The sequence below is a fragment of the Lygodium microphyllum genome, chromosome 8 (genome assembly GCF_053477565.2).
Source record: "Lygodium microphyllum isolate KBCC chromosome 8, Lygodium_microphyllum_v1.1.10, whole genome shotgun sequence".
NCBI lineage: Eukaryota > Viridiplantae > Streptophyta > Polypodiopsida > Schizaeales > Lygodiaceae > Lygodium > Lygodium microphyllum.
In genome coordinates, this window is record NC_141142.1 from 17,049,893 (window position 1) to 17,075,638 (window position 25,746).

The 25,746-nt window shown below is 43.0% G+C and overlaps 1 protein-coding gene across 3 annotated transcripts in view; it reads right to left on the reverse strand.

Annotated features, from left to right (window-relative positions):
• Positions 1 to 24,384, reverse strand: part of LOC148032021 (uncharacterized) — a 123,115-nt gene extending 98,731 nt beyond the window's left edge. The window contains exons 1-2 of one of the 3 annotated variants that reach the window (XM_087682647.1): positions 24,092 to 24,227; positions 23,486 to 23,591 (exon numbers count right to left, since the gene is read on the reverse strand). In XM_087682647.1, coding sequence (XP_087538773.1) covers positions 23,486 to 23,508 — 23 coding nt within the window. In that variant the 5' untranslated portion in view covers positions 23,509 to 23,591; positions 24,092 to 24,227. Of the gene's footprint in view, positions 1 to 23,485; positions 23,592 to 24,091 lie in introns of all 3 variants that reach the window. The other 2 variants (XM_087682645.1, XM_087682646.1) reach the window with 2 other exon arrangements.
• Positions 24,385 to 25,746: the final 1,362 nt, after the last annotated feature.

Consider the following 25,746-nt stretch of genomic DNA (forward strand, 5'->3'; position numbering starts at 1 on the left):
AAACACTGAAGAAGATGATGAATGTGAAGCCAACCTTTCTTCTTGGAATGGGTGGTAGATGACCTAACTTACCACAAATTATCGTAAGGAATAAATACACAAATCTGAAAATGCAAACTTTACCACTTAATCTTGGACATTCAACACCCGGTTGGCCCCAACAATTGACGCCCCTAGCTTTATTTCTTTATCTTGTATTACTAGAAGGTTGAAGTTAACTGAGACAGGCTGATCTCCTTCAATCGTGAATGCAATCATTGTCAAAAAAATAACCCCTTGATTGTGTTACAATCAAAGTATAATTTTTTCTTCAATCTCTTACATGCCGGCCACAATAAATTGAGAATGGGCTACCTCTCGAATCAACTGCCAATTTCTTGCCTTCAACCACTACACCGAGTACGAGATCTGCAATAATTGGGCACGGATCCCAAGGCAGCTGTGGAAACCTTGGTTTTTGCTATAAATTAGGGATTCAGCAACAACTTCTTCAATTGCTCTTTATCCAAAGCTAGAAAAGGCTGAGAACTATTGAGGGATTGTCCGGGGATGAGAGAGAAGCTAAGAAGAGAGAATTTCTTCAATTCGGTCTGCATGAAAGTCCTCAAATCTGCTGTTGGCTGCAAAGAAACAGCATCAAATGTGGTCGTCCAGCAATTTGGGAACTTATGAAGGCTGTCAATGGCCCTAAGATGGAGTCATCAGCAGTTGAGCACCCTCCTAATGATGTTGCCTAGCCTTGGAGAACTGCTTCATCCTGGCTAGGAATGCTCAAATATAGCCAGTGACTTGGGCAGTAGCCTCTCTCTCTCTCTTTGATCTTTATACACGGTCTGGCCTTTGCACTTTTGCAATCTGGGCATTCTGGTGCAAAGTGACCCAATTGACCCCAGGAGAAACAGCGGCCAACAAAAGTACCACACTTGAACTGAAACCAAAGAGAGGCCTCATACCACTTCTTGGCTATATCCCATAACATGCACAAATGATTCCTGTTGGCTGCATTCAGTCCCCCCTCTCTCTCTCTGTGCGCCTTCATAAGCTTCAAAATGGCTAGAATGACCCTCAACCGACCCCCAAATACTCTCCCTCAGTTTGCATGTCTAATTTTGACAAAAGTGGCAGCCTCTTTTGCCACTCTGCAGCCTTTTAATTGCATTGTTCAGCATTAATTAATTAATTTTCAAAATTTTACTTCTAAGATTTAATTAATTATCCATTTGACCCTCCCCAAGAACTAGCTAGTGCCCATTTACATTTGATGTGCTAACACACATGGGACATTTAATTGTCCCAATATTAATTGGCCTTGGACTAGCATTAATTTATTCATTAATACCTAGTCCCCCAATGTCACCACTGGACATTTAATGGCCTAGACTCAAATTGACACCAAGCACCCACAAGTACACGTCCAACATAGCTTAATACAACTTTTGCCAATGTCAGCCACTTATCACTTGAGATACTTAGATCGTCAACATGACTTAACTTACTTGCTCTTCACGTGTGCACCTCACATGTGTTGAGCTAAAACACGCTTTACAAAACTGATTAGCATTTTTAAACAGCCCCAAAATACACTTAGTTAATGAAAAACCCAAATTTGCTGCACGGTTCAAGAGAGTTTCAATGGTCCCCGAAAGCCCTAATTTATTGGGGCAGCCTTCAACATCTATAAAATAGACAAGCTACCCACCATTCAGCCTTATCCTTTTGTGCAGGTTTCTCACTCTACTGTCCTACCATCCACTGTCTAACCATCACCAACTACAGCCCATCACTCTCCAGCCCCAAGCGGCTTGTTTTCAATCACCGTCATGCTCTTTGGAGATCTCCATCTACTGCGCCATCATAACACCTGATCAGCCTAGTTTTCAGCATTTGGTGCCAAGCAACAAGCTGCTGCTATCTTCCTGCTGCAATACCTACATTTTTGTTGTCCAACACACCATCTACATCAGGAAACACCTCTCCTTTTGTCGCCTTAGTTCCCTGACACTCTAGTGATTAGCATTTGGTGTTTCCCGCATTCCAACAAGTGGTTACTACACTTGGGATCCATCTTCGGTGGACGTCACTCTCCGACACTGCATTGCTTTGCCCTTGGGCATACACTCTTACATTCATTTATAGATTCATTCACTTTAGAGTTTCTTCTTTCTATGTTTGTCTCCATGTTTAAGTTTTGAGTTTTTGTGTTTTGCACTTTGCGTTTGAGTTTTGCTTGTCTCTACCTAAGTCTTTGCGTTTCAGTCTTGGTCGTACATGTTGTGTTTCCTCAATGCAAACCCTAGCATATCTTCACATGGTATCACAGCCGATGCTCTTCTAAAGAGTATCCTGTGGTGTTTGTGGAGGCTAGTCTTTATGCAAGACTCGCACGTGACTCGATTCTGACTCATAATGTCTCAAGCACCTTCTTCTTCGGATCCTATGACGCCCTATCAAACTTCTCCATCATTGGAGGCTCGGAGAAGGCATTATGGTCTCGATGAGAAGGTAGACACACCTTCACCTTTACCATCATCTTCTTCTCATTTTGGTCATCTTAGAGATGAAGAGTTTCAGGAGTACTTGCACATCACATACACTTCGATTTATACTCCTCCAACAAGTGCTACTATTCCATTTGGACCAATTCGTGAGACTAGCAATCTCCTTGATCTCAGAGAGACCACGACATTCGGCGTGTGGCGATCCATCTCCTTTATCTTAGCCAAGCCTTATGTCAATTTCATATAACACTTTTGAGTCGCATGAGCCAAAACCCTCTTTTGTTTCTTCTTATAATGTGCAAGATCTGGATGATCTTCAGTATGTTAACTTTAATAAAGGATACCCTTCAGCAAGTATATCTCTACCATCTGTTTCATTTGAGTATGTAAACTACTCTTCTCAACTCCCTCCTATCCCACCATCATCTTCTCCACATTCTGATCTATTCACATCTTCATTCTAAAATCTTAGATTACATTCCACTTCCGCTCAAAGCACACTAGGGGTTGGATCTTCCATCTCTGCTCCTAACACCGTCTCGTTCTCCCTTCCACCACCTACCTAACCTCCATTCACTCCACCTCTTGGTGCATCGTTAGGGGGAATGCCACTCTTTAACACTATACCTTCCACCTACCCCCACTTTACCATATCCTTCCACTCAAGGACGGCTATGATGGGCATCCCCCTCACTACCCTCCAACACTCACAAACCCCCCCACACGACCTTTTATACGCAAGGATATCCATCCTCTACTTATAGACTACAATCACACATCCCTTGGGTCACTTCTACGCAAGGATTTCCATCCATTGCTCCTTGTGTCCCTATCCCTCCACCATGGGTTCCACAAGCAGTTCCATATCCATACCCAATCCACCCTTGCCCACATTTGGATCCACTATACACACTTTTGGTATATATGGTGGGCACTCTAGAATTACTTCCCACGTGTAGTCCACTCCATCTCCCTATCCTTCCTATCCGCCCTACCCACAGACACATCTTCTCCGTCTCCTAGCACTACCACTCCTATTGCAACAGCCAAGAATGCCTTCATGAATAAGACTCGTTTTAACGAGTCAAATTTCACCACTTGGTCGAATGTTGCAAAAGCTATTCGGAGCTAAGAGTGAAGGTACAAAGAATTGAGAGCAACAGAGTGAGAGAGTGAGCATGACCCTTGATGTTCGGTACAAAGACTAGTGTACCACATTTTAGGTTTTGAATATATATAAAGTACAACATGTGAAAGGGTGCGTTCACACCCGAACACGGTAAAAGGCACGGTGAGCCTTTATTCCCAACAACCTCCCACCTAAAGGCAACGTGCCTAAATGTAGAGGAAAAAATCAGCTAAGTCTATGTATGTACAAAGCTGAAAGATACATATACTATCCAACCCCCATCATCTGGCGGCAATGAGCAAACTGCTTAGCTAAAAGACCCTTTGTAAGAAGGTTCGCAGGATTATCATCTGTATGTACCTTGACAAGCTCAATACCTTTGCTGTCAAGTATATCCCTGATAAAGTGATACTTTACCAATATGTGCTTTGTCTTTGCGTGAAAGACAAGATTCCATGCTAGCATGATAGCACTTTGACTGTCACAGTGGAGAATAGAAACCTCTGTACTCCCAAGCTCTCTCACAAGCCGTGAAAGTCATAAAGCTTCTTTGCATACCTCTGCTGCAGCCACATATTTTGCCTTTGTAGTAGATAGTGCAATACACATTTGCAGCCTAGATATCCAAGAGACTGCTCATCCTATGAACATAAACACATAGCCTAAAGTAGACTTCCTACAATCAGGATGGCCAGTATAGTCTGCATCCGTGAAACGGATAACAAAGGACTTCTATTTAACAAAGCAGATACACAATTCCTTTGTGCCCTTAAGATATCTCATGATACCCTTCACTGCTTCCCAATGCTTTTTGCCAGGATATGCCATGTATCTGCTAACCACTCCCACCGCAAATGCAATGTCAAGACGTATAACAACCATAGCATACATCAAGCTACCAATAGCTGAAGCATAGGGTATCTTGGCCATTTCAGACTTTCCATCATCTAATGTAGGGCTGTCATCTGCACTTAAGTTTCACATACGGAGGCAATGGTATACTGAGAGCTTTTCCCCCCTCTATATTGAAATGTTGCAAAACTTTCGTAATATACTCATGCTGTGATAGATAAAGAAGACCTTTTGATCTGTCTCTAAGTATACGCATGCCAAGAATGTGATTTGCCTCACCAAGATCTTTCATATCAAAGCTATTGTGTAGACTCTGCTTCAAGGAGTCCAAGGCATGAACATCCTTGCCTGCAATTAGCATATCATGCACATACAAAACCAAGAGAATAAGGTTGCCATCTGCTGCCTGCTTGGTATATAAGAAGTGATCAACTTGAGAACGATGAAATCCCTGAGATCGCATGAATGTATCAAATTTGTGATACCATTCTTGTGGTGCCTGCTTCAGCCCATACAGACTTTTGTTGAGTTTACATACCATGTGCTCTTTTCCCTTTGCAACAAAACCGTCAGCCTACTACATATAGATTTCCTCATGCAGATCACCATGTAAGAATACGGCTTTTACATCCATCTGTATGAGTTCCATGTCCTCAGATGCAACCAAGCCCAAGATGGTTCGCAGAGTAGTCATTTTGACTACAGGAAAAAAGATTTCATCAAAATTAATTCCATGTTCTTACTTGTACCCTTTAGCAACCAAGCATGCCTTGTACTTTGGCAAAGACCAAAAGTGACTTTCATTTTGTAAATCCCATTTGCAAGGTAGCACTTTTTTTCCTTTTGGTAAATGTACTAAATTCCAAGTGTCATTCTTCATAAGAGATTCCATTTCCGATAGCATTGCTTTTTGCCTTCTGTCTATCCATTGCTTCCTAGAAGCATAACGGTTCACCACAATCTGTTAACATGACATAATCAACCACATAGTTTTCTCCAAGAACAAATCTATTTGGATGTTTTTGCACTCTGGTCGACCTACGGACCCAGTGGTCAATATTTGCTGGCTGTTCAGCCTGCAAATCTACATTAACAGCTTGCTGTTCTGCAGGTACAGCTTGCTATATAGCCGGTTCAGCTTGTTCCAGGTGCACATGTTCTTGCTGAATTTGTGGGACATCATGGACAAGATCCTATTGATCATTTACAGCATCTTTCCCTGCATTTTCAATGACATTTTCAGCAGGTATTTGCTGCTGTCTAACAGACATTCTTTGCTATCCTATTGGTACATCCTCCCGAAATACAACCCTTCTGACCTCCTCTGTTCTTTTCGAGCTGTTTGTGCATGCAATCTTCCCGGAAGATGACATCATTGTTGTATACTACTTTTCTTTTCTCGGAATCCCATAATCTATACCCCATTTTCCCTTCATCACTATATCCTAGGAAAATACATTTACAGGACTTTGGCTCAAGTTTGTTGCATTTTTCCTTGCGTATGTGCACAAGTGCCTCGTAGCCAAACACTTTCAAGTGTGCATACGAAGGTGGCTTGCCCGACCACACTTCTTGGGGAACTCCCCCCTCCAAAGACCTATTTAGTGACCGATTTATCAAGTGTACAGCTGTCATAACAGCCTCTGCCCAAAAACTATGGGTTAAAGCAGCATGTGACAAAATTGTATGCACCTTGTCTTAAATGGTCCTATTCATACGCTCTGTAACACCATTTTGGGGTGGATTATAAGAAGCAGTAAGCTCCCATTAATCCCTTTGCTATCACAAAAGTCTTGAAAGGCTTTGGACACATATTCCCCACCATTGTCAAAGAGAAGGCATTTTAACGTCTTGCTGGTCTGATTTTCAGCAAGTGCCAGGAATTTTTTAAATTTATCCAAGGCCTCACCTTTGCGACGGATTGGATAAACCCATACTTTACGTGTGGCATCATCAACAAAGGTAATAAAATACTTCTTCCCCCTAGACATAATCCTGGCATTTGACATACATCTGAATGTACTAACTCTAAGGGTGAAGACTTTAGAAAAAGAGACTTTTTGTGTGACATTTGAGCATGTTTACCATAAATACAATGATCACATTGTTCAAAATCAGCATACCTCAAAGACGGTAAATAACCCAAACAAGAGAGCACTTTCATTCCAGATTGACTCATGTGTCCCAACCGACTATGCCACAAAGAACCACTTGGTTGCTCAGTTATGGCGACAACATGGTCACGCACACTAGATACATACAAATGATACAAAGTATCACTTTTGGACCCCTTGGCAACAAAGCAGGAGCCCTTACATATTTTCCATTTGCTATCCCCAAAGGTGGTGTGATAGCCTTCATCATCTAGTTGCCCTGTGCTTATCAAACTGTTCTTGAGCTGAGGTACATGTCTCACATTATGCAAAACAAACACGGAGCCATGCTGAAATTCCAGTTTCACACTGCCAATGCTTGCAATTTTACAAGCATAGTTATCCCCCAAGTGGACACTGCCACGAACAACACCATTGTAGTCAGAGAACCACTCATGATGTGATGTGACATGAAAGGACGCACCTGAATCAAGTATCCAAGTGTGAATATCATCCTCAGAATTTGCAATCAATGCATGTGCATCCAAAGAAGAAGCAAGAAGTACATCACCATCACTGTCATTGTCATGAGAGACTACATTAACCTCTTCTATTTTCACATTCCTCTTTTTGGCAGGCTAGCTGTCCTTGCTTTCAGCCTTGTTGGCTTCATTGTTTTTGTTTTTTCCCTTCTCTTTCTTCAGTTGAAAGCAATCCCTTTTGTAGTGCCCTTTTTTGCCACAATGATGGCACTCCACATTCTTTCCACGAGATTTGATGCGTGCTCTATTTTCAGAACTGCTGTTATGCTGAAATCTGCCTCTAGTGTGTAATGCATTGATAAAATTCTGCAAAAAGGTCCGGTGTGCACAAATTTCATTGAAATTGAAGAAATTTCACTGAAATGTGAAAAGCCCCAAAATTTCACGAGCAAATGTGCACTAATTTTACAAATTCTAAGTCAGATTGTCCATTTCTACATTACAGTGCCCAAATTTGGGAAAAGCCCCAATTTTTCAAGTCAGGCTTGCACAATGTGCGTGTGTGCGTGAACACCTAATTGTGGAGGAGGATAAAATTGAAATGTTTTTTTTTAATGACAACGTTGACTGTCAAGTATGATTCATGACACGCCTGGTCTTCGACAAGTCACCGCCTGTCCTGTCGGAGCGCAGCCGCTAAGCTTGTCTTGTCCGCGCTAAACTTGCAACCATGTTGCCTGGGCCTGCTATCCGGTATGATTCGTGACCCGCCTGGTCTTTGACAAGTCAACACCTGTCCAGTCACACCGCCACCGCTAAGCCCATCTTGTCCACACTAAACTTGTTGCCATATTGCCTAGGCCTGGTCGCATCATGCACGTTGACCCTAGTCACGTGTGCGCTTGCTATGGTCGCATACAGGTCTCGTTTGGCCTACGTCAACCTATCACCTATTTGTGGTGCAGTCCGTTCCTTGCTCGCTGCACCTGTTGGTGTGATAAACCTGCACTCGTTACGCACTCAACACGGCACAGAAAGGTAACACGATATGAGCTCAAGGTATACTCTTGTATTATTCAATCCAAAAGCGGGACAACATAGACACATCCCAAGACTACACCCTCGTGACGCCGCACATAAGAGGGTTCACCACTGGGTATAGGGAATCACACGTAGAGTGGAAACAAGGCAGGGCTTTGAGTCACTACTACTCCCTATATAGGTGCAATCGGTAGCAATGGCATGGTATAGCTACAAAGCCCTTACACTCACCCCCGCTTACTGGATTGCTGACCTCAGCAATCTAAGGGTAGCGTTTGTTATTTGACTCATCCGGGGTCTTAACGCAGCTTTTCCTAGCAAGCTGGTCAGTGTCTGCCGGTCTAAAGGGACCGCGGGGTCTTAACACAGTCTATACTATCAGACTGGCCAGTGTCTGCCGCACTAAGACATTGGGGCTTTCTCTTCTTTTTTTTTTTATGGAGTTATTTGTGATGATTGCTACCATGTGAGTCCACCCTCGACTCGATTACATTTGAGGAGTGGAGGCACATTTGAGGTCTATGATTGAGAACCGCATTATTTGTTGGAGTGTTGGGGCGGCTCAAGGGTCGGTAGAAGGAGCAGGGGGGTTCTCCTCGAGCCAAAGGGCGAAGGCATGCTTTCCGCGTTCACGGGCCTCCGCTTCTAAGATCCAAGTGGCCTCCTTGAGTGGACGCCCACGCCACTTGGTGAGGTATTCGGGGAAGCCTCTTTGTTCCCGGCGTCGGAGGAATGCTTCTACTTCAAAGGGACCATTGGAATGGAGCATTGGTACGCGCCGTCCCCATTGGTTGTCGGGATAGAACCTGCGCAGAAGACGAGCATGAAATGCATTATAAACACAAACACTGTCTGGCAGGACCAGCTTGTAAGTGACTTCGTTCAGCACTTGAGTGATTCGGTAGGGTCCATAGTAGCGGTGATTGAACTTTGGGGTCATGTTTTTGGGAAGTGACCTATTCTTAGAGCTCACTAGGACCATGTCTCCTTTGGCGAATAGTACAGCCTTTCTCTTCTTGTTTGCTTGCTCTGTCATTGTTATCTTGCTCCGCTCGAGACTTTGCTTAGCTGCTGCATTGCGATCTCTCCATTTCTTCAAGAATTCTTCTGCATCTTGATCCTCCGCTTTGGCCGCTCCGGATGCTAAGGCCAGTGGTGTGATGACTTCTTTTCCTGTGGCTAACTCAAAGGGAGTGTACCCTGTAGCCGAGTGGATGGAGCTATTATAGTGAAATTCCAAGACATCAAGGTACAAGGCCCAATCTTTCTGATCCACTCTAGCATAGCTGCGGAGATAATCTTCGATGCCTTGGTTGACTCGTTCTGTCTGTCCATCTGTCTCCGGATGAAAGGATGATGAGAATCTCAGTTGGGTTTCCAGAGTCTTGAAGAGTTCCTTCCACGTCGCTCATGAATCTTCCATCTCTATCTGATACAATGGCCAGTGGTAAGCCATGCAATTTGAATACATGTGTGAAGAAGAGGCGTGCTACCTCCTTGGCATTCAGTGGTGGTTTGGCCGGGATGAAGTGGGCTTGTTTGGAAAAATAGTCCACCACTACAAAGATGATTGTGTGCCCATGGGACTCCGGTAGTTCCACAATGAAGTCCATACTGATGACATCCCATGGGCGGTTAGGTACTGGTAACGGTTGTAATAGTCCGGCTAGTCTTGATCTGGGTACTTTGACCATTTGGCAAGTGGGGCAAGTTTTGATGTAGTCTATCACTTCTTCCTTCATGTTCGGCCAAAAGAACTGCTTCCTAAGGGCCTCCAAGGTTTTGCTTTGCCCTTTGTAGCCTCCAATCTTGCCGTCGTGTATCTCATGTAGGATGAGTTTCTTTAATTCCACATTGTTGGGGATATACAATCTTTTGCCTAAAAATAGAATACCCTCTTCTAAAGTGTACATTCCATGGGGGGTCTTCTCTGCTTCCACATCTTTGATTATCTTGTGCATGTCTTGATCTTGTTCTAGGGCTTCTTTGACAAGTTCTATGAAGTTGCTGCTGACAACACTAACAGCTTTCAGGTCAGCTTTCCGGCTGAAGGCATCTGCTATTTTGTTAGTAGAGCCGGGCTTGTGCTTAATTTCCAGGTCAAATTCGGCTAGGAAGTCTAGCCAGCGGGCTTGCTTTGCTGATAACTTGGGTTGGGATTGGAAGTATTTGAGGGAGATATTGTCGGTGAAGACTATTGTATGCTTGTCTTGAACATAGTGCTTCCATTTTCTAAGGCAGTGGATGACTGCCAACATTTCCTTCTCATGTGTGCTCCACCTTGTTTCAGCATCAGTAAATTTCTTTGACTCATACGCAATGGGATGCCCCTCTTGGACCAGTACACCCCCTATGCCATAGTCAGATGCATCTGTAGAGATTTCAAAGGGTTTGGTGAAGTTCGGCACCCTTAGGACGGGAGTTTGGCTCATGCACTTCTTCATCTGCTCAAAGGCTTCCTGTTGCGCATTCCCCCATGTAAACGAGTGGTCTTCTTTGGTGAGGTGGGAGAGGGGGGCAGTGATGAGGCTGTAATCTTTGATGAATCTTCGACAAAATACTGTAAAGCCTAGGAACTCCCGCACTTCTCTTACAGTTTTCAGTACAGGCCATTTTTGGACAGCTTCCACTTTCTTAGGATCCACTTTGATTCCATCTGCTCCTACAATAAAGCCTAGGAACTCCAATTCTTTCACTGCGAATTCACATTTTTCCGGCTTGGCGTATAATTGATGTTGCCGCAGTTTCTCAAAAACTTGGCGTAAGTGTTGCTTGTGCTCTTCTAAGGTCTTGCTGTAGACTAGGAGGTCATCTATGTAGATAATGACAAAGATATCTATCTCCGGTCTAAAAATTCCATCCATGAGGCCACAAAATGTGCCTGGCCCATTGCTTAGGCCGAACCCTAATACTAACCACTCAAAACTACCATATCGGGTCCGGAAGGCTGTCTTTGGGATATCTTCTTCGGCTATGCGGATTTGGTGGTATCCTGATCTAAGGTCAATCCGACTAAAGTGCTTGGCCCCATGCAGTCTATCTAAGAGGTCTTCCACTAGGGACATAGGGTATTTGTTCTTTATGGTGATTTTGTTAAGAGCCCTATAATCTACACAGAGTCTAAGTCCCCCATCCTTCTTCTTTACAAACAACACTGGAGCACCAAAGGGGGATTTGCTAGGGCGGATGAATCCTTGTTCTTCTAGTTCATGTAGTTGCTTCTTCAATTCCATGAGCTCAGTGTGGTTCATGCGATAGGGAGCTCGGGCTGGTGGAGAAGACCCTAGAATCAACTCAATCTTGTGATCCACATCTCGTCTAGGTGGTAGACCCTTGGGTAGTTCGGCTGGCATTACATCTTTGAATTCTTCAAGTATTTCTGTCACTTCTGTGTTCCTCTTCTGTTGTTTGGGTTTCTTGCCATCTTCTTCTTCTTCAATTGGTCGAATCATACACAAATAGACCATATCTCCTTGTTTGACTGATTTCTCGACTTGCTTTGCACTACATGTCATGATACGTGGCCTGATGACGGTCCCTTGGACCGGTGCTTTTTGGGTCTAGCCCTTTGGTTGGTTTGCAGCTGGTTTTACTGTTTGGCATGATACTCCTGGCTTGTTCTCCTTCATTTGCACCTTGATTGGGGTCCTACCAGGTAGCTGCATTCTTTCGCATGGTACTCTGACGCCTTCTCCTTGCATGTCTAGCATCATTTCATTCACACCCTTACCAAACATTGCAATGACATACTTGTCATAGAATTCTAAGCCTAATATCACTTCAAAATCATCCATGGGGATTACTAAGAAGTTGAGTTTCGCTTTCCACTTGTCAGCTTCCACTTGGACTGCAAAGACTTGTTTTACTTCCTTGGCTTCTCCTTGTGCGAATGTTACTGTTAATCCTTCTGGGGCTTTGGATAGTTTCAATCCATGCTTTGCTGCACACTGTGGTGTCATGAAGTTATGGGTTGCTCCTGTGTCCACCATGATAGGTTGGTTTCCTTCACCCACTCGACCTTTGATGTATAGATGGTGGACTGCTGCTACTCTGGCTGCCATGCATTGGGGTCGGGCACTAACTGACCCTACCCTTGGGTGGTCCGTGCTCTCTTCACTCCCATTTGGAATTTCCTGGATACGCGATGGTTGTGGTTCTTCTCCTCCATATGCATAAGCTGCATTCACCCTTGATCCACTCGATAAAGCTGTGTCTTCTATTGGGTATCTATTTTGGTAGAGTGGACCCCCGCATTTGAAGCATCTGATGCCGGTGGAAGGGCCTGGGGGTCTCCACCATGATGTGTTTGATCCTGCGGGCCCATATGATGTGCTAGGGGTTGGCCTGTAGTGATTGTTTCCCCATCTCCCTACTGCTCCTCTTGGTACTAATGCGGTTTGGGATACCGCCGTGGTGTTAGTGGTGTTTTGACTTCTTGTATCTGTGAATGCCCCTCTAGGAGCATTGGGCCTCTGGTTCCAAGAGTTGCTGTTGTTGAAGGTGTTGTTGAAGTTGTTGTTGAACCTATTTTGATTCCCTTGTGCTGTTCTTCTGCCTTCCAGGTCCACCAATCGTTCGGCCATTCTCATAGCTTCTGCTAAGCTTGTTGACTCCTGTCTCTCCACATCTCTTCTAGCCCATTCTTGCATTCCAAACAAAAATCCATGTAGCTTAGTGTCAGTATCCATGTTTGGTAGCTGCAGCATGATTTGCCTATATTTGCTGACATACTCTTTCATCTTTCCCTGTGCTTGCTTGAGGTTCCTCCATTCGTCTCTCACTTTGAATTTCTCCAGCTTGGGAATAAAGTAGTCCTTCAGTTCTTCCTCGAGTTCTTCCCACGAACAAATTGTGTGGCCTTGCTCTTGTTCTAACACGTACCAACTGGCAGCATCCTCCTCCAAGTAAATGGCTGCCACTTCCGCCTTCCTGTCTTCGGTGATTCTTGAATATTTTAAGTACCTATCCACCTCTGCGATCCATTTCTTCAAAACCAACCCATCTCTCTCTCCCTTGTACTTGGCGGGTTGGGGCATCTTGAATTTTCCATAATCATCTTCTAAACTACTGCTATCTTCCTCTTCTTTGCGATGGTGTTTCTTCTCCTTCTTCTTGTCTTTCTTTTTGCTTCCTAATTCTACTACTTTCTCCTTCTCCTTCCTTGTATCTTGCGCCCTCCTAGATGACTCCTCTCTACCCGTTCTATCCATCTCCTCTTGCATTCGGTGTCTCCTCTCCTCTTCTTGTTGTTGACTCATCCATTCTCTATAGCCCTGCTCTACTTCTAGTTTTTTCCTCCTTTCTTCCTCTTCCTCTTTCATCTGCATGTTCCTCCATATTGATTCTAGCATGCCTAACATACCATCTATTTGTCTTTCTAGTCCGGTCACCTTCTCCTCTTGGGCCACTCTCCATTCTTGTCCCCTACTCTTCTTCCTCTCCTCCAATGTCGGGAGGGTGATGTTCTCCCTTTCTTCCTCCATGTGGTTGGTGGTGGTGTCAGCGCGGGGAAGCCGCGTTTCGCCTGTGGTGGTGCGGGTTGTGCCGCGGGGAAGCCGCGTCACGTCTTCAAATGGTGGGATGTCGAGGTTGGGACGTGACGCCGGGGCGACGCGTCGGGGGGTGTCGCAACGTGGGACGACACGATATGGGGCGTCGCGCTATGGGTCGTTACAACTTCGATCTCTTCGGGGCACTGGATCTTTCCTCCTGCTTCCGTGAGCACTCCTTCACTCCGAGCAAGGGTTGCTCTGATACCAAGTGTGATAAACCTGCACTCATTATGCACTCAACACGGCACAGAAAGGTAACACGATATGAGCTCAAGGTATACTCTTGTATTATTCAATCCAAAAGCGGGACAACATAGACACATCCCAAGACTACACCCTCGTGACGCCGCACATAAGAGGGTTCACCACTGGGTATAGGGAATCACACGTAGAGTGGAAACAAGGCAGGGCTTTGAGTCACTACTACTCCCTATATAGGTGCAATCGGTAGCAACGGCATGGTATAGCTACAAAGCCCTTACAGTTGGTCCATCTACCTCTCCTGCACCTGTTGAACACTGACGATTGGTACCTAAAGCTCCTACTCGCCTGTCACGTGGCCTAACGACCATCACCGGCTTCGAGAAGCGTGCACACAACCTGTGTGCTCTGATACCAGTTTATTGCAAAGGCTATTCAGAGCTAAGAGTGAAGGTGCAAAGAGTTGAGAGCAGTAGAGTAAGAGAGTGAGCACAACACTTGATGTTTGGTACAAGAATAGTGTACCACATTTTAGGTTTTGAATATATACAAAGTACAACAAGTGAAAAGGTGCGTTCACACCCAAACAAAGTAAAAGGCACGATGAGCCTTTATTCCCAACATCAAACTTCATGCAACAAGTGCTTGAATCTCAAGGACTTTAGGATCTCGTCGTTGATATTGAGTCTATGCTAGACTCTCAACTAGTTCACCCTGATCACATTCATCAATGGAGAGCCTACAACGCCACAGCCAATGTTAAGTTAATGCAAGGGTTGCTTTCCAAATTCCACTCTCAGTTACAACATTTTCCCCTTGCATCATCTGAGTGTTAAAGTCATCTCATTGACCGCTATGCGGCACGAGATCTCACTCGGCGTATCAATCTCGATTTTGAGCTTCAAGAGTTTTCCATTAAGAAAGGGGATGATCTGAAAGTCAAGTTGGCCGAATATCGGTGGTAACTCGCCAAGTTTGCTACTCCTGGCTCCCCAAAATTAGATGATGATTAGATCATGTTCTTCTTGAACAAATACTTCCATTTTATCCACAACATTATCTTACTACCTAGATTACCAACCTTCTATTGCGTTCAAGTGTCAGTTCTTGAGTTACGCGAGACTGCATGATCAAGTCCACAAGAAGTCCTCCACACACATCCATTCAAAGGGGTGCAAGTTTGTTGCCTCTTCTTTGGCAAGGAAAACCAACAGTGGCAAGAACTCGCAAGATACAAAGGCAAGCCAAAACAAGGCGTCCAATGCAGCCTTATGTGTGCATCTATTTAAAGTCTAGGTTGCGATTAGAGTTACCATTTGCCAATGTGTGTCGTACCAAGGCCTAAGGTCTTCCTCCTAGAAAATCACAACAAACTATTGCAACTGCCTTTACTCCAATTGGCCAGTCGAGTGGGGCTACACCTCCCGCTCCTGCACCATCTACTCCATCTGCCCCAGCAACTACTAGATATATGGTACACGGACAACATAGTCTACCTCCTTCACTACTCCTAAAGGATTGGCTGATCGGTTTGCTACTAACTCACCTATTGCACTTTACACATCCATTCCTAGGATATCCACTGCACCTTCTAGAACCACTTCCCTACCTTGCCGTACACAATGGTGACTACACTTAGCCTTTCTCTTTTTAGACTTCCGCCACATACTTACATACTCATTGCATTGCACTTAGCTTTGCTTTCTTTTACTTTATTTTCAATTTTGTTTTTTGAAGCAACTCACTACTTATATCTGTGCTTGTAGATTTTGATCTCTTTGCACGGTTTTGTATTTCAATATAAGGCTAATATACAAGCTTGCACCAGTTCTTTCTAAGCTAGAGACAAGAGATGCGCACCACTCCTTTCATTGTTCCATCTACTTAGAGTTTTACACTTCTACCAGTATGGAGGCTTCTCTTCCCACGATTATGCAACATCTCTCTTAATGGTATCATGGCGGTGACTTCTATCCTTGCTCTTCCAGTAGGGATGCTTCATCATTTTCATCCACATGGTTCTTGGCACCACATGAAGACCAACATCCTCAAGCTCCTCTTCCTTCTTGGGCATCGACGTCCAAGTTAAGAGGGGGTTCCTACCCTTCTTGGTATTCTATACATTTCAGCACTTGTCTTCAACATTGGCATTTCCCCCCCTGTTGTACCTTCCTCTATGCATTGCATGATTTCACATATTTGTACTAGGGCGCTTGGGCAAGTGAACAATTTTCCCACTAGAGATACTGTCCCAAGTGGCACCTACTACATGATCATTCTTCAGTATGTAGCATGCTATGCATCCGTTTGTGCGGAGTACCACTAGATGGATCCTAAGTTGTTTCCACTAGCGGATTACACCACTATTCTTCTTCACATGATACTTCATCACCTTTCCCTCATCATTGATATCCTTGAGTGGTTGCATAAGCTTGTACTACATAGTTACCAGGAATGGAAAACGGGGAACAGGATCCCCGGAATAGGGAAAACGCCCAAAGTTAGGGAATGGGAACGGAGGGAACAGCATATATATATATATATATATATATATATATATATATATATATATATATATATATATATATATATATATATATATATATATATATATATATAAAATAGAGAGAGAATCGACACTTAGAATCTAGAGATATGAAAAATTGAAAAACAAAACTAACTTTAGTAAGTTGATCACAAAATCATTGACCAACCCCATATGGCATGTACACATAACTATAAATTGACCTATTAATATCCTTTTTCGATATCAACCTTAATTCGCGAAGTTAGAGACATAATAATCAAGTTTCAACAATAATAAAGATTCAAAACATTGTAATCAACAATGGATTGTCGCATTGTAATCAACAATGTTGCATAAGTTCAACAAGTGTACATTGCAAAGACACAAAATATGCACTAAACTTTAAAGTCTAAAGATCCAAGTTACAAGAGCTCCTAGTTCCAAGTTAATACTCTAAAGTTCCAAGAGGCTAGCCGCTAAGTGCTCTCATTCATGGAAGATGGCTCCACTATGCCTAAATGCTCATCTTGCTGAACAACATCCTAGCCATCACCATCATCATTATCGACATCATCTTTTTCCCAACGTATAAAAGAATTAGCCTTTGCAACTGATGTTCGAGCTAGCAAGCGAAGATTGGAGCTCACATAAGCTAGGTCATTCGTCCTCATTGTACCAAGACGATTTCTCTTTAAGTGAATATAATTGAATGAGCTCCATAGTTGCTCTAAACAAGAAGAGCTAATTGTTTGGCTAAGAATACAAATAGCCAAACTCTGCAACTCTAGAGCTTCTCCCTCATAGTCCTGTCACCATAAAGCAGCCCTAATATTTGTCATGTCCTCTAGTGCATCCTCTATACCAAGCATCCCTAATGTTTGTCGATACACAAAGAGCTGATTTTTAATTTTGTGTTGCATTTCATGGCTAGGATAATGCCTTGCAAGCAATGTGTTCCAAGCCTTGACCACCTCAAGGTCTCTTTCTTGTATCTTTCTTTGAAACTCAGAATCAAGCACATATGTTGCAGCATGCATAGGAGAGTCATACTCATTCCATCTGCTGATGCATAACTCCTTGATCTACTCATACCTATCTACATTTAGTTCCAAACTCTCCAACTTCTCAATCATGTGATCCATACCTTCATAGATCTTCCCAACGCACGGAACCATACCATTTGTGTGATTCACCTCATCCCAAAAATCTCTATCAGAGACATATGCATTACATAACACAGCAGTAACATAGCAGCCCCAATCCAATTTTTATACTCATCACTAGTAAATAGCTCCCCAATTGCACCTTTGCAATAGTGCATACAACCAAGCATAAAAAAGTTATGTGCAAATAGTGTTTTCAAGTATTTGAGAAGTTCTTTGTCACTTCTCTTACGAAACTCAACATGCAAGTACTAATGATTACATATAAGTGTGACAATCTTGTTTTGCAACAAGAGATGCAATCCATGGCAAGTCCCCAATATCCTTCAACAAGATATTCAAGCAATGCGCCATGCATAGACTAAAGATGATATGTGGATGCATTGCCATTGAAATGTTTCCTACTGCCCTGTTTGTAGATTCACCATCTACCACAAACTACACTACATTTTCTGCCCCAACAACCTACATTACCTCACACCACTCAGATGCCAATACATCTATACTCTTTCAAGTCTCTAAAGCATCATGACTACCAATAAAGTACACATCCCCATGAGAATATGCGACAACACCATGTATGAACCTATGGCGTGTGTCACTCCATCCATCTCCTATCAATGTCACTCCATTTCTTGTCCATTGATTGCAGATATTTATTGTTGCAATCTCTATGGCTGCTTTCTCCTTCCGAAGCAATGTAGTCCTGATAGTTTCTGATGAAGGGGGCTTATATGTGGGTCCATACTCTGCAATCTTTGCTACCATATTTAAAAAATAAGCTAACTTTGCTGATTTGAATGCAATATGGTCGTGGTAGAAAAAGCGTGCCACTGCTGCATTTGTTTACTCTTTGTTCTTTGGTTCCCATGAGGTGTGCAATGAGCTTTGTCTAACACCACGACCTGCTACCACTGATGGCCCACGAGAAGGCTGCATAGCCACTAATCCTGGTGGTCTTTTGCATGAAGCACCATGTCTTGCTGGCCTTGGAGTCCATGTTGTTGGATCCACTGCTATGTTTGGCGTTCTCTTGACATATGAATTCCCCATAGAAGTGGCTATGCAATCAAGTAACTCCTACCTTTTTTCAATTGATACATTGGTGCAAAAACAAACCTCTTTTCCCTCCTCATGTAGAAGATGGGGTCTCACTTTATCAACCCCACAAGTGCGAGCATAAGAGCAAAGTTTGCATTTCCAAGGGCGAGCCCCTCCACCGCTCAATGGCACCCCTGCATCTACCTCATCTCACCATGACCTAGTAGTGCTTCGACTTCATCCAGTTGTTGACGAAGTACTTGCTGAGGATGATGAAGATCCATGGATGTCAATGCTGCCATCTACATAAAGGTGACAAATAATCAATAAAGTTCAATGGAATTGCAAAAATTTGCAGCCAAAATTTCAACATGCATGTGTTTGCTAAAAATGCCCGAACTTTTGGTGCTACTTCAGCCTGCATTCCTTTTATTGAAAATGCCTCAAATTTGGGGCATTCCAACCTGCATTCCCTTGCTAAAAATGCCCCAAATTTGGAAGCTGAAATTGTCTCCAACTTTGGGGCAATGACTGATTCAAAATGCCCCAAATTTGGGGACATGGCAGCCAAATTTGGACCCCAATTCTTGTAGGAAAAGCCCCACATTTTGGGGCAACTACTAATCCAAAATGCCCCAAATTTGGGGGAGATTGCAACCTGAATCATAGATGCTTTAAATTGGGGTAAATCCCTGCTGAATCACCCCTAAATTTGGGGCAAAGACTGATCTGAAATGCCCCAAATTTGAGGGCAATTTCAGATTCCAAATGCCCAGATTTGGGGGCAATTCAAGCCTCAGTTGCAAATACTTTAAATTTGGAACAATCAAGAAATTTGGGATAATTGGGGTGATTTGGGGCAATCATCCAATTTGTGACATTGGGAGCCATTAGGGGCAATCAGTAATGTTGAGAGAGGCATGTGAACCCTATGTATGCAAGGGTGGATAAGGGTAGTTGGGTGTGAATGAACTGCAGGGCAGGGGGAAACCCTAACCCTAGCCATCCAGAGGTTATATAATCAGCCTAAAGATCACTCTCAACGTTGAGGAGAGTATACTAGTTATACTTGTGAACAACTGACTAAGCAAGATCTTCTTCTTGTACTTGAGCTCTCTCTCTCCCTCTTGTGCACACTCTCAGGCATGTGAACCCTATCTATGCAAGGGTGGATAAGGGTAGCTCGGTGTGAATGAATTGGAGGGAAGGGGGAAAACCCTAACCCTAGCCATCCAAAGGCCATATAAACAGCCTAAAGGTTACTCTCAATGTTGAGGAGTGTACTAGTTGTACTTGAGAACAACTCACTAAGCAAGATCTTCTTCTTGTACTTGAGCTCTCTCTCTCCCTCTTGTGCACACTCTTATGCTCTCGCTCTAATATTTCAACAAATAATGTGACATTTTGGATCCCAAATTGCTCCATATGTGCAAAATTTACCCCAACATTGATACAATTTACACAAATTTCTTAGCATTTAAATAAAATTGAAAGCGGTGTGTATGGTTTGGAATTTAGAAAAGCTAAAATGGATTGTTGATGATGTGCCAAGTCACATGTGAACCTCCCACAAGGCTTGGCAATGAGATGAGAGGAAGGTTGAAGCGAGTGCGCATGAGAGTCCACAAAGAGAGAGAGAGTCTCCGAACAAAGAGAGAGAGACAGGTGGGCAGCTTGCAAGCGATGGTCGACTTGCAGCATGCTGGCGGCAGCGTTGACAGTGGACACGTGGACAGGGAGATCGTGGGTGACGGGCAGACGACAAATGCGTGGACGACAAGCAGGAGATCGTAGGCGGGAGACGCAAGAGATCGTAGGCAACAAAGGACACATAGACGATAGGTGAGAGATCGCAAACACACAACAACCACGAAAATGTATGTTGTAACTTTTTTATTTTCAAAAAATATTGCAACATTGAAATAGCCATCCCAAATCGGGAACAGAATGAAACAAGGCAAGGAAGACTGGAACATTCCGCCAACGTTTCGTGGGTTCAGTCCTCCTTGAACGCGTTAATCCATTCCTAAGTGCCAGAATGGGCATTCCTTGTCTCTATGTTGTGTTGTTTTGTGACGTGTTGGGTTACAAATTGTGCAATGAACAATGGGGGTAGTCAAATGATATAATATCACAATTCAAAGCAACAAGGCCTTTCTACTTCGTTGCTTGATATTCCCATTCCCGTCTTCTGGGTCACTATTACTTAATCAGTCATCACCCCTAAAATACACTTTCCACCCAAAAAAAAAAAAAATTGTTCAATGTGGTTCCATCTGCCTTTGTAGGGCTTGGTGAGCCACTCAGCAACCGACAAGTACCATTTATCCAATGCCCTCTCCTATCTAGGGTGACTACTTGGACTTCCTTGGTAAGATAACCATCACCTCTATCGTCTTGGTGACTACTTGGACTTCCTTGGTAAGATAACCATCACCTCTGTCGTCTTGGTAGGCCACTAGGCAACCGACATGTACCCTTTGTTCAATGCCCTTGACTCAGTTTTGGACCTAAGAGGGGGTGTTCAACTAAAACATGCTTTACAACTTATTAGTATTTTTAAATAGCCCCAAAATACGCTTAATTAATGAAAATGTAAATTTGGTGCGCGGATCGAGAGAGTTTCAATGGTTCCCCAAAACCCTAATTTTTTGGGACATCCTTCAACATCTATAAATAGATAAGCCACCCACCATTTAACCTTATCCTTTTGTGCAGGTTTCTCACTCTACCACGCAAATTTCAACCATTAGCCACCTACCATCTACTGTGTCCAGCCATGACCAATTGCAGCCCATCACTATCCCGCCCTAGGTAACCTATTTTCAACCATTGCCTTGCTTTTTGGAGTCTCCATATGCTACGTCATCATCAACCTATGTTTTCAACATCTGGTGCCAGGCAACAAGCTATTGACATCTCTCCCACCAAGCGACTACTACAATACCTGTGTTTTTATTGTCCAACAAGCCATCTACATCATTAAACACCTCTCACGCTGTCACCTCAGTTCCCTAACACTCTAGTAATTAGCATTTTGTGTTTCTCGCACTCTGATACTCCGATTGGTAGTTACTGCACTTAGGATCCCCGATGGATGTCACTCTCCAACACTGCATTTCTCTACCCTTGGGCACTCTATACACTCTTATATTCATTTACAGCATTCATTCACTTTAGAGTTTCTTCTCTCTGTGTTTGAGTTTTCAGTTTTTGTGTCTTGTGTTTTGCATTTTGCGCTTAAGGTTTGAGTTTTGCTTGTCTCTATCTAAGTTTTTCTGTTTCAGTCTTGGTTGTACATGTTGTGTTTCCTCAATGCAAACCCTAGCATATCTTCACAACATGTACACAACTTAAGAATTAAAAGTACAAGTCCCCATGACACACCTCCCCCTTGAAATCCTTGCAATCGCCCCTACTGCGATGTGACAAAAGCAAAGTAATACTAAATAAAGCATAGATATCATAGTCAAAGGGCATCGATCATTGCTATTCATACTATGCTATTGCCAAACACATACTAAAATTTCTAGTCAACATAACTAGTTATAACTGACCAAAAATGCATCATAGTGACTGTCAAAACCACATGTGATGGATCCATTAACTCTAAAGTAAAAGTGTTCTAACTAAGCAACCGTGGTAAACCATAGACTGAGCATAAACCATGGCTAAACTATCAGTGAATCCAATAACACTCTACTGTCCATAGAAACCATTTGAGTACCACTAATAACCGATGATTATCCACTAAAATCTAGCAAGTGGCAATCAATCTGTGATGATTAAGTTTGTGCAAATGTATGGTTTCACAATTGCAATGAAAACCATGCCCATCTACATACCAACAACAATGACTAGTGCATTGAATACTGACCTCACAACAATTATACTATTAGCAAGCAATACCTTGGATGCATATCAAATACCTCCAAGACTTAATGTATACATGAGCTATGCATCATTAGAGGAGTGGAAGTGCTACCTGCCCTTTGAGCATCGAATAGTGCTCTAGACCTCCCGCTCTGCTAAACCTAAGAGAGCCCAATCTAAAGTCAACTCTAGTTTAACTGCCTCTAGGTAAAGCTGCAACAACTAAGGGTGGTCTACCAAGTCACCCTCTTTTATCCATTTGGCATCCATCGGTGAGTAGTTATGAGCCTTCACCAAGAACATCCTAGAAACTTTGCCTCGAATCTCCCTTTCCTTATGTGTCGAAATCTGCTCAAGTACCAAAATCTCATCCAACTCCTCAACATCTCGCCAAATTTCTGCAACCATTTCCTAATGCACATCACAAGGCCGCAACATCTCACATGAAAAGCATTATGTATCTATCAATGTGGAGGCAATGTAAGCTGATACACCATATCACTAATATTTTCCTTACCTTTTTTGCCACTTCTCAGCCTTATTTTCAAATCTACCCTTTTTCTCAACCTTGGAGACTTTCTTGGACAGCTTCTCGTCTTCATCCTTGAAGCCCGAAGACTTTCCTCACAGCAGAATATCAGCTGTACCTGCCATCTCAATGAGTTGTGACACACTCGTCACCGTGGTCTTTATGCAAAAATCCCTGATTTTCTTCGGCAGCCCACACCAATACGTCTCAATTTGCTCCAAAAGGGGCACAACACGAAAAGAAGTTACAAGCAACAATGCCTCCCAAAACTTCTTATTGTATTGCTCCAAACACTTGCATTGGAGTAATACAACTGTTGTACACATCCCAAACACTAAAATGCTGCCAAAAATAAAGCCAGTCTGATGTACAAAGTCTTAGTTGCCACTCCCTAAGAATTGTAGAGCTGATGCAGAAACTTTTTTGTGCAATACATGACCAACCTGGCACCATCAGCAGCTCTGCAACGCCTAAAAACCCTTAAATGACTTCTCAAGTACTCACATTGGAGACACAAGCCTGTGCATGATAATTGAGCCCTAGAAGACCTGCATATATCTTTCTTCCCTTTGAACACACATACCATCCACATGATATCTTTAACACACATCTGCACACCCAAAGAGAGGAATTGACATTAATGGAATTGTCCAAGATAGTGCAGGAGAAACCAACAATGTTTTGCATCTAGACATCGCTCCTAAGCCTTAACAGTCACTTTGGATGCAGAGATGAAAACTAATCCTACATAAAATCTGTCCGCAAAAGGTCACAAGCCTACTAACATGACTAATCGGTAGGGAGGGAATGGAGAAACCGAAAATGTTGTGCATCTGGACGTCCCTCCTAAGCCTTGACAGTTGCTTTGAATGCATAGATGGAAATTAACCTACAGAGGTTACAAGCCTCCTAACATGACTCATCGGCAGAGAGGGAATGGATCCAATTTGCAGTGGTGTCTGCACGAAAAGGAGATCTCGCTAATATTGAGCTTATTTCACCTGCCTCTGTTGCACAGGCTAAGCCCTCGTTCAATGTCCAAATTTGAAATGTCACGTGAGAATGAGAAATCGTGAATCCTGATGATACGTTTACAGGAGAATTACTAACGTGGTGGAAGGGGATGCAGAAGCTCCATCGCTGGAGTGAATGGCTTCCAGATGGAGTATAGAATGCCGCTCTCTATCATCCTTATCGTCATCAAGCTTCTTCTCCGCCTCCGCGTGCTCGTCCTCCTCGTCAGAAGAATAATCCACGAGAGACATCTTTCGTGACACTAGCCTGCTTTCAAATGTTTTTACATGCAAGTAAGAGTGAATGTGTAGGCTAGCTGTATGGAACAACCAACCAACTAAAGAGTGGTTGGTCTTTCACATGTGTTGCATCGATGATAAGAAGCATGAAGCCATGGAGTCTTTCACAGGGGGGGGGGGGGGGGGTTTTGCGCGGCCATGTCGTGCGAGGGTGAGGTGAGGAGGGGTGGGTTGAGTGGGGTTTTTTGAGGTGTGGTGGGGTGGTGTGGATGGAGCGAGGTTTTTTGAGGTGCGGTGGGGTGCTGCACACAATTTTCAAAAATGAAGTTAGGAAGATCACATGGTAATTAAATAAAATTTTGTGTCTCCCTTCACTATCCATTAGTCCAAGGTAAGAAATGGAAGTTTGCAGTTTATAGGATAGGAGAGTGGAGACTCCTAACTTTTTAAAACTTAAGGATAGTAGAGAATTGGAGATACTCTTTCAACTTCTATTATTCCAACTCCTCAAAGTCTCTTGTGTGTAAAAATATGATTGGGGATTTCCCTAAACTGATAAAAAGAGCTTAAGAAATGTTTGCATACGATTGCAAGCAACATTAAATTATTACACCCTTCAAGGCAAACTTAGCTCTTGTGGAGATTTGTTGCCTATGAAATGTGACATCTAATTTAGGATGATATATTCTCTAAGGTTCACATCAATACACCACATATTTCAATTGCATTTAACATACTATGTCGAAAGGTTCATATTAAACTACTGTTTCCTTTATGCTCACCTTAATTCTCAGGTTGATGCAATTGTGACATTTGGCTATCATGTACATACTTCATGGGCAACCCATTGCCACTTATTTTCTCCATTTGTATAGTGCTTCTTCAATTCATAGTAGTGTCTCTTGAAACCTTTTTTTCTACCTTAGGTCATCCTATTCAGCCATTTTAGATATAGTTAACATTTGAGGACAACTTGGAGATGTTCAACGCTAAGCATTAACGTTATCTTCTTAACTTCTATAAATCAATTCAGCCATCTTCTATCCTCTGATCACCACATTCTTGGAGCAAATTCACCTTAAGGACTAGTGTATCAACCACAATCCATCCATTGGCGGCCAAGTTACTATCCCCAATACACGGAGGACCACACATGCTCCCATTCTTTTTTCCACATATCCTTGTGTATGTTTGCCTAGATTGTCCACATGACCACTCTTTCCCTTTGTGAAGTCAATATACCTAAGTCTTTGTTGACTATAAGAAGTCATGTCTTTTTTCCACATACCCTTGTGTCAATTGAAAGAAGGAGATATTTTGTAATAGTCTCTTATCAATATTTTGTAATAGTCTCTTATCATTTATAGGGCAAAGAAAACTTGTCTACAAATTAAGGAACCACAAATTTTCATTGACTATGCCTAACACTATCATAGAATAATTTTACTTTATTACATTAGTTGGTTGCAATTTCATTTGTTGGCCTTTCCATTTTTTATATGGTTATAAACA